The following is a 14,337-nucleotide window of genomic DNA, read 5'->3' on the forward strand; positions in this document are numbered from 1 at the left end:
GCCTTCTCTACCAAGGCAGGAAACTCGGTGATGGCCATAAGCACCACCACCTTCTTCAGCTCATACTTCAGACCCTCTGCAAACTTTCTGCACTTCCATGCCTCAGAAGTAGCCTATGAATAAAAACGAGCCAAGTGCTCGAACCTCATCGCATACTCCGATACAGACAACCCACCTTGGTGTAACCGTAGGAACTCAGCCTCCTTGGTGTGCCTTACACTCTCCAGAAAGTACTTCTCCATGAATACCGTCCTGAAGCACTCCCAGTCAACTGCAACTCCTCTAGTAACAAGCATCTGATAAGTGCTTCCCCACCAATGCTCGGCCTCTCCCACAAGCATATACACAGCATCTGCTAACCTCCTCTCTAGAGGACATCCCAGGACAGTAAAGATCTTCTCTAGCTCACGGATCCAGCGGTCAGCTACCTCTGGATCCGCATCTCCTGCAAATTGTGGAGGATTACACTTCCAGAACTCAGCAAGATCCCGACTTTCCTGTGACCCTGTAGGTCTTGCTGCACCAGCTGCAGCTCTCTCAGCCTCCATCCTAGCAAAATAGGCATTTTGCTGTTGCATAGCCATAGCCATCATCTCTATGGCACGGGCTATCTGCTTGTTGGTCCTAGTCATCGTCTACAAAAAGGAACAACATCTTTAGTATACTACCATTCAACCCAACTACAATTAACAACACAATAATTCATCACATCAGTCAACACAGCAAACAACACAACAGGATCACACAACACAGAGTTAACACAACAAAAGCCTAAAGGGACCACCCCCAAAGAGTGTCCACTAGACTCGACCTGCTCTGATACCACTAAAGTGTAACGACCCGGCAGGTCACCACACTCATAACCGCAGCACACCGGAAACACTAGACAGAATAGAACGAGTATATAAATATAAGATCTAGAATATAAATATATACAAATGTTCCAATCCGACTAGAGTTAGGGCATACAATATAAAATACAATCCAAAATAGCTAGATAGTGGCTTAACATCCAAAACATCAGCCAGTTAAGACTCCCCGTCCTCTGCCAGCTATAGGCTTGCTCCTATCACAAATCTAGCCTTGCTCTACTCCCATACAAGTATGATCATCGCAGTCCAAACACATGGAAACAACAAGGGTAAGCTAGTATAAAAAGAACAAGATATAGGGAAATTTTTAAGTAATAACAACAATTACAACCATCAACAATTCATCAATAAACATCATGTCAGTTATTACCACACAGTTTATCAATACACATAAAATGCGTCGTCACGCATATCACCTCGGAGATCTCCTACAACACCTCAGCCTTTCGGCATACAACACCTCAGCCTTTTGGCCTACAACACCTCAGCCTTTCGGCCTACAACATCCAATAGCAACACACAGTGCAACACAGCTGTTCATCTTAACATATCATCTTCCAACACTGTACAACTAATACAACTCAACATATCCACTTACAAGAATGTGCAACTCACATAACTCAACATCAGCAACAACATTATCTACTTTGTATTCTTCCATTTCTAATCAACTCAGCATAAAACAACATTGCACACTATATAATATAACCTCATTCACGCGCTCGGCGTACTCGTAGTTGCGCCCAGCACAATGCAACCAGAGGGCACCAGAGGGTCAGCGCGCCCAGCGCAAGCATGCCCGCGCCCGGCGGGACTCAGCTAGAGAGCTCAAGGCTCTCCCGCGCTTGGCGCAATAGTTAATTACGCCCAGCGCATGCCAGATAGAGATTCCCAAGAATCTCTCGCGCTCGGCGTGCCCAAACCCGCGCCCAGCGGGGGGAAAGGAAGAGACCTTCCTTGGTCTCGTGCCCAGCGCAATTTGGATTGCGCCCGGCGCCTTCCATGGCAGAGACTCCAAAGAGTCCCCACGCCCAGCCCGACCAAAAATCGCGCTCAGCGCCATGCCAGAAGTCCAAAATCAAGTTACAACTGACATCGCGCCCAGCGCGGTTCAACTCTCGCCCGGCGTGGGCCATCCAGAGGCAAATATTTTCAAGCAGCCCGGCGCACACATCTTTGCGTCCGGCGGCTTGCCTAAATACTTCCTTCAGGTGGCCACGCGCCCGACGCGAAGAACTGCGCTCAGCGCGAGTTCAGCAGCAAACCTCAAACTTTCGAAATCTTTTCAAAAACCTGCAAAAAATCATGAAATTCCACATGCAAACCATCAAAGTTATCCATTTTCATCCAAACATCAACAAAAACAGTTCATTTACAACATGCAAACACAAAACCAAGGATTTTTCTCAGATTTTCTCTGAAACCCCCAAAACCCGAAAACCTCAATTGCAGCAAGATCAGTCAACACACACAATTTCCAGCAACCACATACGTTCCTAAACCTATTTTCAGCCAAGAACAAAGCAAAATTTCTAGCTTCCCTTACCTCGGTGATGAATCTGAGTTCCGAGACAGTGGGTAGGGAAGAAAAAGCTTGAGGAAATGAAGAACGGAGAAGAAGAGTTTGCGTCTCTACTAGCTCTCAACACCTAGAATCAACACCCTGAATCCACACCAAAGGGGAAAGGTCAGCCAAGAGAAGATTTGGGAGGGAGTGAGAATTAAGAGTGAAGAGAGCTTGTAAAAGAGAGTGAGTGAGAGAGTATGTGTCGGGGGGAGAAAAAGGAAAAAGGAGGATCTCACATGAAACTTAAGTTTTTTTCAAAAAAGACACACCACTAAAATAAAGTGCATTTGGATTGATATGAGCGGTTTAAATATGATGCGACATTAAATTTGTGACGATGAGGAAACTTTAGATCAAATATATTGTAGTTGGCCTTTTGCATTAATAGCGTTGAAATATGACGTGCTTCATTGATCATTGAACTTTTGTAATTCTAAGGCATGTATTTTTTCTAATCAGCCATAAAGAAAGTATTAATTAAAATGAATGAGAAATTTTATTAGCTTTAGATGCATGCATGTCATCCTTTGAAACTTGAAAGTGGTACATGAAAATAATTAGACCTGATATTAAGTATATATATGTTGTTACATGACTAAGCAGTTGATAGGAGTGGCAGCTCACGTGTGACTTTGAATTTTAATTTTTATACTGTATATATAAAGCCCATATATTATATATGGTTTTATTCACAAACAGTGGAAAAAAGACATATTGTGTGTTTATAAAAAAAAATAGGAGGAAAATAAAAGAAGTAGTTAGTTAAAAAAATGATTTAATTACAACGTTATCTGAAATTTTTATTATTATTAATAATAGTGAGAGAAAAGACACTGTTTACAACTATACCCACGTTAATAGAATGTGTGTAGTTATAATACACTAAAAAACATTGTACCTTTTTATAACCTTTATTTAACAATTTTTTTATTTTTATTTTAAAAATTAAGATTGTTTCAAATAAAATGTACACAAAAATAAATAAAAAAATCCTCTTTATATATAGATAAAAAAAATCATTATTATCACATGTTAGTAAAGACACTCGGTGTAATTACCAACGTCAATATAAAATGTGTGAAATAATATTATACACTAAATTTTTTTTTCATAACCAATATGTAATAAATTTTTATTTTTATTTAAAAAGTTAAAATTATTCTAAATAAAATATACACAAAAACCAAAAATCCTCTTTATATATAGATAGAAATTATAAATATCACATGTTAGTGAATTTGACAGCAGTAAGAAAAACTTATGAAGGATATATCAATAAAAAGTTTGATTCAAAATCCAATTTGATTTGAAAAGATTTCGGATTCAAAATTTGATTCAATCTTCATTGCATAATTTTCATCATACCATTGAATGGATATTAATGACTAGGCTATTGTATTTTGGCTTCATTGTGTGCTTGGTGTTGTTAACACTGCCTGTGAATTTGAATGAGTATAATAACTAAGGAATGAAACACTGCTAATTAATTTGATATTTTCCTCCGCTCTTGGTCTTTTTTATTTTCTAAATTTTATTTCATCATGAGCACACCCTTTTAAAGTTTAGGCCACAAATTAATTAGATTTGGTAGGGCAAATCTGTGATGAGCTTCCCAAGTATTTGATTTTTCAGCCTCTTTCTTCATCATTGTAAGAAATTTAAGGTTTTATTTTTACAGGATGAGGAATCCAAATATACCTTTATTTTTATTTTACAAGTGCTGATTTCAAAAGCTTTTTCTATGCATTTTTGTAGTAACACGAAAGATTGAATATCTGCACTAACAAACAAGAATAAAAACAGGCCTAAACTATTAAAGATGCCAAATTAACTTTCATAGTCTTAAAAGCATAGATATTTGATCCTAAGAAGTTATCCCTGGAACTGCATGACTCTCATCAACTCAATTTATTATATTACATTATAAATTGATATTTATAATTATATTTTATTATATGTACATGCATGTCGTGTGCAGCTTCTTTTGAAACATTAGAGTAGCCTGATACACTGATGATATGCAGAATAAAAACACTTGCTGGAATTCAAATCTTTTAGATATATACTCACTGAACGCATAGATGAATTGATATGCGATTCTTTCAGCATAATTAATATTTCAAATTCGAATATTGAATATGTAGTTACGATAAATATTCATGTGGAATTGTTGCTCTATATGTACCTAAAACGGGATTTCTGTCGGAGATCTCATAAACTAATGAGCCATAATAATATATATTAATGGGAAGTAATTCATATTTCGAAACATTATTTTATAAGGTTGGATTAATTTCAAATTTACATTCTTAATAAGATATCTAAGTCTATTTTTAATGACTATTGTTGAACTTATTGGATTAGTCCCACAAATTTTACACTTGAAATGTCTAATCCTTTGCCTAAGAAAATTGTGTTTGAGATATTGAAGCAATACTTACCTTAACAGTTAGTTTTATAAAGTTAAATTAGGCCTAAATCAATATTCTTAATAATTCTTTCACAAAATTTGTTTTCAATTTTGTTTCACCATGCAAGTATTTTTTACACTTCCTTGCAATCAAGGTATGACACAACACAAATCTATTTTCATGGATCATATTTTTTATATAAGAAAATGATAGATAGAAGATGGTATCCCATGATCGAGTAAAGAGTCAATGGCATGCTGGAAATCTTTTTGTAAGAATTTTTGTTTTGTTATTCTCCATTGATTTTGTTGTTCATCTATAAATAATAGAGATTTGTTTTGTGCCATTAAAGACACATTTCAATCATTAAATCACTAATTCTATATCCTAATTTTTACAAAATAAATCAGGTAAGTTAATAATATGCAATGAATAGAAAAGATCCTAATAATTATAAACTTAATAATGAAATCCCTTATAGTATGTTTGGATGAGAAATTTTATAAATTCAAAGAATTTTAAATTCTTAGTATTTGAATTACTTTGATTTCAATTTCTATCATTCTTAAAATATTTTGTTTGGATAAGTCAATTTAAATTTCTCAAAATTTAAATTATTAGGTTAGATATGATAACTTGATTCCACCAAAATTGATTTTAAAAATATATTTATATGTTGAGATTTTTAAATTAAATTTTATAAAAATAAATATTAACTAATTTTGAAAATATTTAACAAATTTAAAAATAAATATTAAATAATATTTACTAATTTTAAAAATATTCTTAAATATTAAATAATTAAAAACATAAAGAGATAAGAGATAAGATAAAATATATAAGTGAAATAAAAAAAAATATAAAGAATTTCAAATTTTTACTTTTTTGGAAGAATTCGAAATTCTACTATTTCAAGAAATTTTACAAATACTTGAATTTCAAATTCTTTATAAATTCTCCATCCAAAGGTATTTTACCTTAAAGAATTTGAAATTCTTCGAACAAATGAATTATTCCATTTAAATTCTCCATCCAAACACATTATTATTGAAATTCTTTCTCAAATTGATGCGATTGATCAAGAAGCGTCAATTTGCTAATAAGAATCTGATGTCGAGGACAAGGTACAACCTTGGTAAGGATCTGCAAGCTAAATATGATGTGACATGAGGAAGAGATATAACATGAGCATCCAATGCTTATTGAATAGAATGACAATCCACCTCAATATATTTTTTGTGCGCCTGTGAAAAATCGAACTTGTAGCTATCTAAATGACAATTATATTGTCAACATAGAGAGATGTGGTAGTTGTTTAAGGAAAGCCTAACTCAACCAAGAGTCCACGAAGCCAAATGATTTTAGAACAAGCCAAAGACATAGCTCGATATACTTTGATTTAGTGGAAGACTTTGATACATGAGATTGCCTTTTATCACTACAAGAAATGTTATATACAATGACATACAAAAAATGTTACTATAGATACAATACATATAGGTATAAGTCTATATATTTGACATATAGCTACACACAATTTGTGTTGATTTTGAATGAGATTCAACAACATATATTGTGTATCACTATAGCTTATACATACACCTTTTAACAATTTACCAACATATATTGTATCTATAGTATAGGTAAAAATAATTTTTAGTGACAAATATTATGTCACTGTAGTGTGTGTGTGAGAGAAAATTTTCTTGTAGTGTACTCTTCCAAGAAATTAGTGCAAGACCAAGAAACATCCACCAACCAGTGATAGATCTTTGTGTATTAGGGCAACCAACCCAATCTACATCACTATAGCCAACCAAACTAAGAGGCTTTCTTGTAGGAAATAATAAGCCGAGAGTATAAGTGTCTTTTAAGTAATGAATAATGCATCGAATAACAACTATATGAAGATGGCAAGGGGAATGCATAAATTGGCTCACCTACTAAACTACAAATGAAATATTAAGGCATGTAATAATAAGATAATTAAGACTACCCACTAGCTAACACTATAATAAAGGATCAGACAAAATGTATCCCTCATCATGATAATATTTGACATTAACCTCGAGAGGAGTATTATCTAGAGTGGCTAAAGTAAGACTGGCCAAAAAAATCAAGTTGTTTATATACTTGTGCTAGTGAAGAAAGATACCTATGGAATTAGCAGAAACCTCAAGGCCTAAGAAATAGTGAAGGTATCCAAGATCTTTCATAAGAAAGAAAGGTTGAAGTTGCTACTTAAGACGTTGAATGGTGGCATGATTGAAACAATATCATTGAGCTAAATAAGAAAAAGAACAATTCTAGCATTCACATGATGAATGAACAAAGGAGAAGTCGTATCTACTTTGAATAAAAGAAAAACTAAGCAAAGTAGAGCAAAAATTTTCAAACAATGTCGGAGGAGCTTGTTGTAAGCATACAAGGAATGTTTATGCTTACACACACCATTAAAGGAAACAAACATGCTTGGAGGAGAAGTCATGTAAAATATATTCTACCAGTCTCCATGAAGAAAGGCGTTCTTCACATCCATTTGAGTCAATGACCAAACCTAAAGCAATAAAAAGAATGTTTTGAATAGACGTCATTTTTTCTACATGTGCAAATGTCTCATCAAATCTAACCTATAGTGTTGTTTGTTACCTAATGCAACCATTTGAGCCGTGTAACAATTATGAGTGCCATAAAAATTCAACTTCACCAAATAAACCCATTTGCAACCAATGGGTTAACACTAGGGGGTTGAAGAACAATGTCCTAAGTGAAATTGTCTTGGAGAATAGTAAACTCTTTGTTACGGATGACAAATAAACTCGTATTCTAAGTAATGCCTAAAATCACTTCGACTTTGATGAGGAATACCTGATTTGACTGAGCATAGGTATGGGTATATGTAATACTCAATTTATTAAATTGAGTACGGGGACGAGGATGGGTATATACTTACCCGCCACGTCCCCATCCCTCATCTCTTGTTTTAAATTTTTAGAAACTTAATTTATTTTTTTAGAACTTACTTGAGATTTATGTAATTATTATTCTATTTTAAGTTTATGTTAAATGAAACTTAATTGATATAATTGTGTAATTGCTACTCTATGTTAAAATTCCTATTTTTTTAATATTTTCTTTTGAAAAATTTAATTAATTTTTTGACGGATACAAATATTCTTGATACCTTATGAGAATGAGGATGGAGACATAAATTTCATACCTGTCAAGTATGGGAATAGGGATGAGAATGATAACATTGAAACATCCACATGCCTTACCCCATTGTCATTCCTATTTCTTGTTCATTTCCTTGACCCAAAGAATATCTTTAAATAATGATACCATTTGAAAGGACCGAGATTGATTCAAATAATCTCACTTCATAGAGAATTTGATTCAAATGAAGAAAAAAAAGGATTTTGTAGTCAATATAAATTAGGTTAATCAAAATTTGAAATCCAATGAAGTTTACCTACATTCTCCAATCCATTTTCACTTTTGACAGAAAAGAAAATCACACCTAGAAAAAGATGAATTTAAGAAACTAATAAACCTTATACAAAATCAATAGCAAATAGATATAAAATGCAGAGTAAATAGTGCATTTACAAAGTATGAAAGATTTTTAATCTAATATTCAATCATAAATTGTTTTGTTAACTTCTACAATAATCATTAAAAAAATTATACCAACAATAATTTTTAATTATTTGATAGTATAAACTACTTTTTACATTAATAATACATAAATTAAACTTTAAACACAAAAGTTTCATTACAAATAATACAAAGATTGTCGAAGGTGTAAACTTGTTTACACTAATAATACATTTAAGGGGAAAAAAAGCCATGATTAGTAAGCACAAACATAAACGCACAATAGACGATCACGAGTCCCACTTTTATTACCACTGTTACTAGTTTTGTTATTATTAATAATAATACAAAATGGACATTCACAAAAGTTAGCTTTCCCATGTCCCCCATTATAGTCGGTGTAAGCTAAGAACACGAACAATGTGACCATTAACAATTTAAAAATGACAGAATCAAGAGCAAAATAATGAAGAAAAAAATATGCTTAATATAATATAATACATCTGTAATGATAACAAGATTCAAGAGGATGTGAATTATTCGTACCCAAAAATAGATGTGTGAGATGCACACTACATTGACCCAACTTGTCTCCACGAGTAGCCAAGAAACGGCCAAAAATGAGAAATAAATAACCCATGAAAATAAAAAGTTACACGTTGTGAATGAATGAACAAAATATAGTGGGGATAGAAATTTCAAAATTCCATTGTTTATAGACAGTGACCTTGTTAGTAATAATTCAGGTGAACCATGCAAGTATTTTTCTCTATTAAAGCACAAGTTTAACTTACACACTTAACACCAACAAGCACATTAAAAATTAAACATGAGTTTCTCGACAGAGAGAAAGCCACATGCTGTGTTGACACCATTTCCATTACAAGGTCATATCAATCCACTGTTAAGGCTAGCAAAGCTTCTTCACCAAGAGGCTTTCACATAACCTTTGTCAACACTGAATACAATCACAAGCGATTGCTCAAATCAAGGGGTCCCAATTCCCTTGTTGGCCTTGTAGATTTTTGCTTTGATAACATCCTTGATGGCCTTCCCCACAATGATGACAATCTTGATGTTACTCAACATGTAGTCTCTATTTGTGAATCAATTAGAGAGAAGTTCCTCCTTCCATTTCGCGATCTTCTTGCTAGACTAAACCATTCTGCCACCGCTGGACTTGTCCCACCAGTTACTTGCCTGATTTCAGATTGTGCCATGACCTTTACCACACAGGCTGCGGAAGAACTTGCACTCCCTATCCTTCTCTTTCATCCAGCCAGTGCGAGTACATTATTGTCTGGTTTGCACTTTAGTACCCTGTTAAATAAAGGTCTCATACCACTTAAAGGTATATAGATTTAACCTCTTTCTTTCTCCATAGATTTTAATAAGAACTTGTACACAGGATTTTAAAAGAACCTTTGACTATGATTTTGGCCATAACATAGACGTTTTATGACTATCCATGATTACAATTGTAGACACATCCAACCACATTTATCCATAATTTCACACAATATCAAAGATTACATAAAACTACAACTGCAATTTAAAAACGTTTATACATGAGCAATTTTAGCATAAGACATAAGTATATACCCATTAGCTATGCTTAATAAAAATAAAAAACTTGATACATAATTAAAATAAAAAGTAAGAACCTTATTAAAGTTATTTTAATGTTATCTTAAATGTTTGATCGGTTAACACCTTAAATACAGCTCAGTGATTAGTTGTGGTTGATGAACACATGTTAATGGCTTTTCAAATTATGAATGCAGATGAGAACTACCTAACAGATGGGTATTTGGACACAAAAGTAGACTTGATTCCAAGTATGAAAAGCTTCTGACTAAAGGACATGCCTGCCTTTATAAGGACAAAAGATCCAAATGACTTTATGGTAAAATATCTCATTGAAACGGTAGAAAAAATTCAGAGAGCTTCTACTGTTGTTTTTAATACTTTTAATGAGCTAGAGTATGATGTAATGAATGTTCTCTGCTCTATGCTCCCTCATCTTTACCCCATTGGCCTTTTCCCTTCATTTTTAAATCAAAGTTCACAGAACCACTTGGCATCTTTAGGTTCCAATATTTGGAAGGAAGATACTGAGTGTCTTGAATGGCTTGAATCCAAGGAAGCCGAGTCTGTTATTTATGTGAATTTTGGTAGCATGATGGTTATGTCTACAGAGCAACTTTTAGAGTTTGCTTGGGGTTTGGCCAACAGCAAGAGACCCTTTTTGTGGATCATTAGGCCTGATCTTGTCATTGGTGGCTCCGTGATTTTACCATCTGAGTTTGTAAATGAAACTTCAAATAGAGCCTAATAGCAAGCTGGTGTCCACAAGAGAAAATACTGAACCACCCTTCAGTTGGTGAATTCTTGACACATTGTGGATGGAACTCAATAATTAAAAGCATCTGTGCAGAAGTGCTAATGTTGTGTTGGCCTATAGCTGCTAATCAACCAACAAAATGTAGATATATTTGCAATGAATGGGACATTGGGATTGAAATTGATACCAATGTGAAGAGAGAGGAGGTAGAAAAATAGGTTAATGAATTGATGGTGGGAGACAAAGCAAAAAGGATGAGGCAAAAGGTCATGGAGTTGAAGAAGAAGGCAGAGGAGAACATCAAGGTCGGTAGTCATTCATACATGAACTTGGACAAAGTGATTAATGAAGTGATGTATAAACAAGTCTAGACTGAAGAGCTTTAGTTTTCTTCAATGCAGTACTATGATAATTCAGTAATCTTCTCTTAATGTTGTTGCATTGTGAAGCAAAAACATGCATTTTTTCAACTAAGTAGTTAAGGTAGTATACACACCTTAATTATGAGCGTAACTCATTCAATAAAAAAATAGACTCTATAAAATAAATAACCCCTACTATCACTCATCTATGTCCAAGGATTACTGTAGAATGAATACCATAATATATCACTTTTTATGTCCAAGTTGAGAGAAATAAACCCCCAAGCAATTCTGAGTAATGCTTTGTGAGAAAAGAGAGAAGCAAAAAGAGAGAAGAGAGTAACAGATTTTGTAACTAAATTTGTATTATGTGAATTGTGTATTTATAGTATCTAGAACACTATATATATAATATATGTTGAGTATTCACTACTTAACTAAACTTTAGTCAGTTTAGTAAACCAGAGTTAGCAACCTAGAGTCATTTTAATAACCACTCTTTACAATACATTCACACATTCCCCCCCCCAACAAACTTAAGTTGGGTGAGAAGCAAAAGGAAGCTCAACAACTTTAAGTTTGTCTCTCAAAAATAAAAATCTGGTAGAAGAGAGAGGCTTGGTGAGAGCATCAGCCCATTGATCTTGACCAAGGATGTGTTGAATAGTGAGTGGATTGGCAAGAACTTTTTCTCTCACAAAGAAAAGATTAATCTCCATATGCTTTGTTCTTGAATGTAGAACCGGATTGTGAGCAAGTGACATTGTGTTTTGGTTATTACAGTAAATTGTAGGAGTGGAAAAGGGAACCCTTAATTCATGAAGTAAAGTTTGAATCCATAGAACTTCAGAAGTAGCTTGAGCCAAGCTTCTATACTCAGCCTCTGTACTTGATCTAGCCACAACAGGGTGTTTCCTAGACCACCATGAAATCAGATTAGGATCAAGAAAAATAGCTGCCCCAGATGTTGATCTTCTGTCATCAGGGTCAGCTGCCCAATCAACATCACAATATGCATAAAGTGAAAGGGGTTGATGAACACGAGCTGGTTAAAGATGTAGACCATAGAACATTGTACCCTTAAGATACCTTAAAATTCTCTTGACTGCATTCCAGTGACTTTCAAGAGGATGAGCCATAAATTGAAAAACTTTGTTGACAGCAAAACTAAGCTCAGGTCTGGTTATGGTTGCATATTGAAGTGCTCCAACAACTAATCTGTAGAATGTAGAATTAGCTAGAGTGTTTGAACCATGTTTGGATAACTTGCAAGTTGACACCATAGGAGATGAAATAGCATTGGCTTCAAGCATATTAGTTCTTTGAAGCAGATCTCTGATGTATTTACTTTGTGTGAGGATAACAGATCCATTCTATAAGTGTCTGACTTCTATTCCCAAGAAGTAGTCCAGCTTGCCAAGTTGTTTGAGGGAAAAAATAGAATTAAGCTGATTTATAAGTTGCTGAGTAAACTGAAAAGAATTCCCTGTAATTATAATGTCATCAACATATACAATAAGATAGACAATATTAGATTGGCTGTGGTAGGTAAACAGAGAAGGATGACACTTGTTGGCCTTAAATCCAAACTGTAGTAAAGTATATTGTAGTCGCTCAAACCATTGACGTGGAGCTTGTTTTAGACCATATAGTGCCTTGTTTAATTTGCAAACAAGAGTAGTATCATGAACTTCAAATCCAGGAGGCTGTTGCATATAAACAGTTTCATTTAGTGAGCCATTTAAAAAAGCATTGTTTACATCTAATTGATGAATATCCCAATGATTTGAGATAGCTAGAGTGAGGATCAATCTGATGGTAACAGGTTTGATAACTGGTGAAAAAGTCTCATTAAAATCAAAACCTGGTTGCTGAAGAAAGCCCTTAGCCACTAATATGGCTTTATATTTGTTTACAGACCCATCAAAATTTTCTTTAATTCTGAAAACCCACTTGCAGCCAATGACATTTCTATTAGGAGGTAACTGTACAAGAGTCCACGTATTATTTTTAAGAAGAGCAGAATATTCCTGTTTCATGACTTCAAGCCATTTAGGATCCTTTAAGGCTTGCTTAACATTCTTTGGTTCAAACTAAGCAAGAAGAACAGAGGGATATTTGGGTTTATGAATGCCAAATTTAGATCTAGTTTGCTTAGGGTGAACATTCTGTGACTGGACAAGAGAAGTAGACTATGGATCAGTGTTGGACAGAGATGAAGTTGAGTTGGTAGACAAAGTGCTAGGTGTAGGACAAATAGGATCAGTGGAGGGAGTAGAATTGTGTACAGTGAGTTGTGGAGATAGAGGTTGAATGATTGGAATGGAAGTGGATACCTCAGTTTGAGAGCTAGATAATGTATGTGATGATTGAGTTATTGATGAGGAAACAACTCATGATAAGGAAAACGATACTCATTGAATACAACATCTTTGGAGATAAAAATTTTTCCTGTAGGAGAAAGACATTTATATCCTTTATGAGAAGTAGAGTACCTTAAGAATACACACTCATGAGATCTAAAATCCAACTTGCGTTTATTGTATGGTCTTAGAAGAGGAAAACATGCACATCCAAAGGTTTTAAGAAAGGTATAGTCTGGAGACTGTTTAAACAAAACAGTATATGGAACAACATATTTGAGTGAGGCAGTTGGTAATCTATTGATAAGATAAACAGCAGTACAAAATGTTGAATCCCAAAATTTTAAAGGAAGAGACGCATGGCTAAGAGTTAATCCAAGTTCTACTATATGTCTATGCTTTCTTTCAATTACTCCATTTTGATGAGGAGTGTGAGGACATATGACTCTATGATTAACACCCAAGTCTTTTAAGTATTTAGGCAAAGGTATAATAAATTCACCACCCCAATCAGTTTGAAGACTTTTAAGAGAAGTATTAAATTGTAACTCAACCATCATTTTGAATTGCTTAAACACAGTGAGAGTATCAAATTTGTTTTGCAGTAGATAGATCCATGTAAAACGTGAATAAGCATCAACAAAGCTTAAGTAATATTTGTAATTATTCGAGGATTGTATGGGGGCTGGTCCCCATAAATCACTGTACACTAATTCTAAGGGATTTTTATACACTAAATCAGACAAATTGGAAGGCAAACGATGTGTTTTTCCCATATAACAAGCATTACAAAAGAAACCATCAATTTTATTCACAACAGG

At 34.1% G+C, this 14,337-nt stretch overlaps 1 protein-coding gene and 1 pseudogene across 1 annotated transcript; one reads left to right on the top strand and one right to left on the bottom strand.

Annotated features, from left to right (window-relative positions):
- The first annotated feature begins 8,152 nt into the window (after positions 1-8,152).
- LOC109814383 (7-deoxyloganetin glucosyltransferase-like) lies at positions 8,153-11,304 on the top strand (annotated as a pseudogene).
- Positions 11,305-11,689: 385 nt separating this feature from the next.
- Positions 11,690-12,466, bottom strand: LOC109814403 (retrovirus-related Pol polyprotein from transposon RE2). Its single transcript, XM_083069398.1, has 2 exons — positions 12,232-12,466; positions 11,690-12,144 (listed from the first exon to the last, which is right to left on the bottom strand). The coding sequence occupies exons 1-2, from the start codon at positions 12,464-12,466 to the stop codon at positions 11,690-11,692; spliced, it is 690 nt and encodes a 229-aa protein (XP_082925524.1).
- Between the last annotated feature and the right edge of the window lie 1,871 nt (positions 12,467-14,337).

This window comes from Cajanus cajan, chromosome 2, assembly GCF_000230855.2.
Source record: "Cajanus cajan strain Asha chromosome 2, NIPB_CcT2T_4, whole genome shotgun sequence".
Classification (NCBI taxonomy): Eukaryota; Viridiplantae; Streptophyta; class Magnoliopsida; order Fabales; family Fabaceae; genus Cajanus; species Cajanus cajan.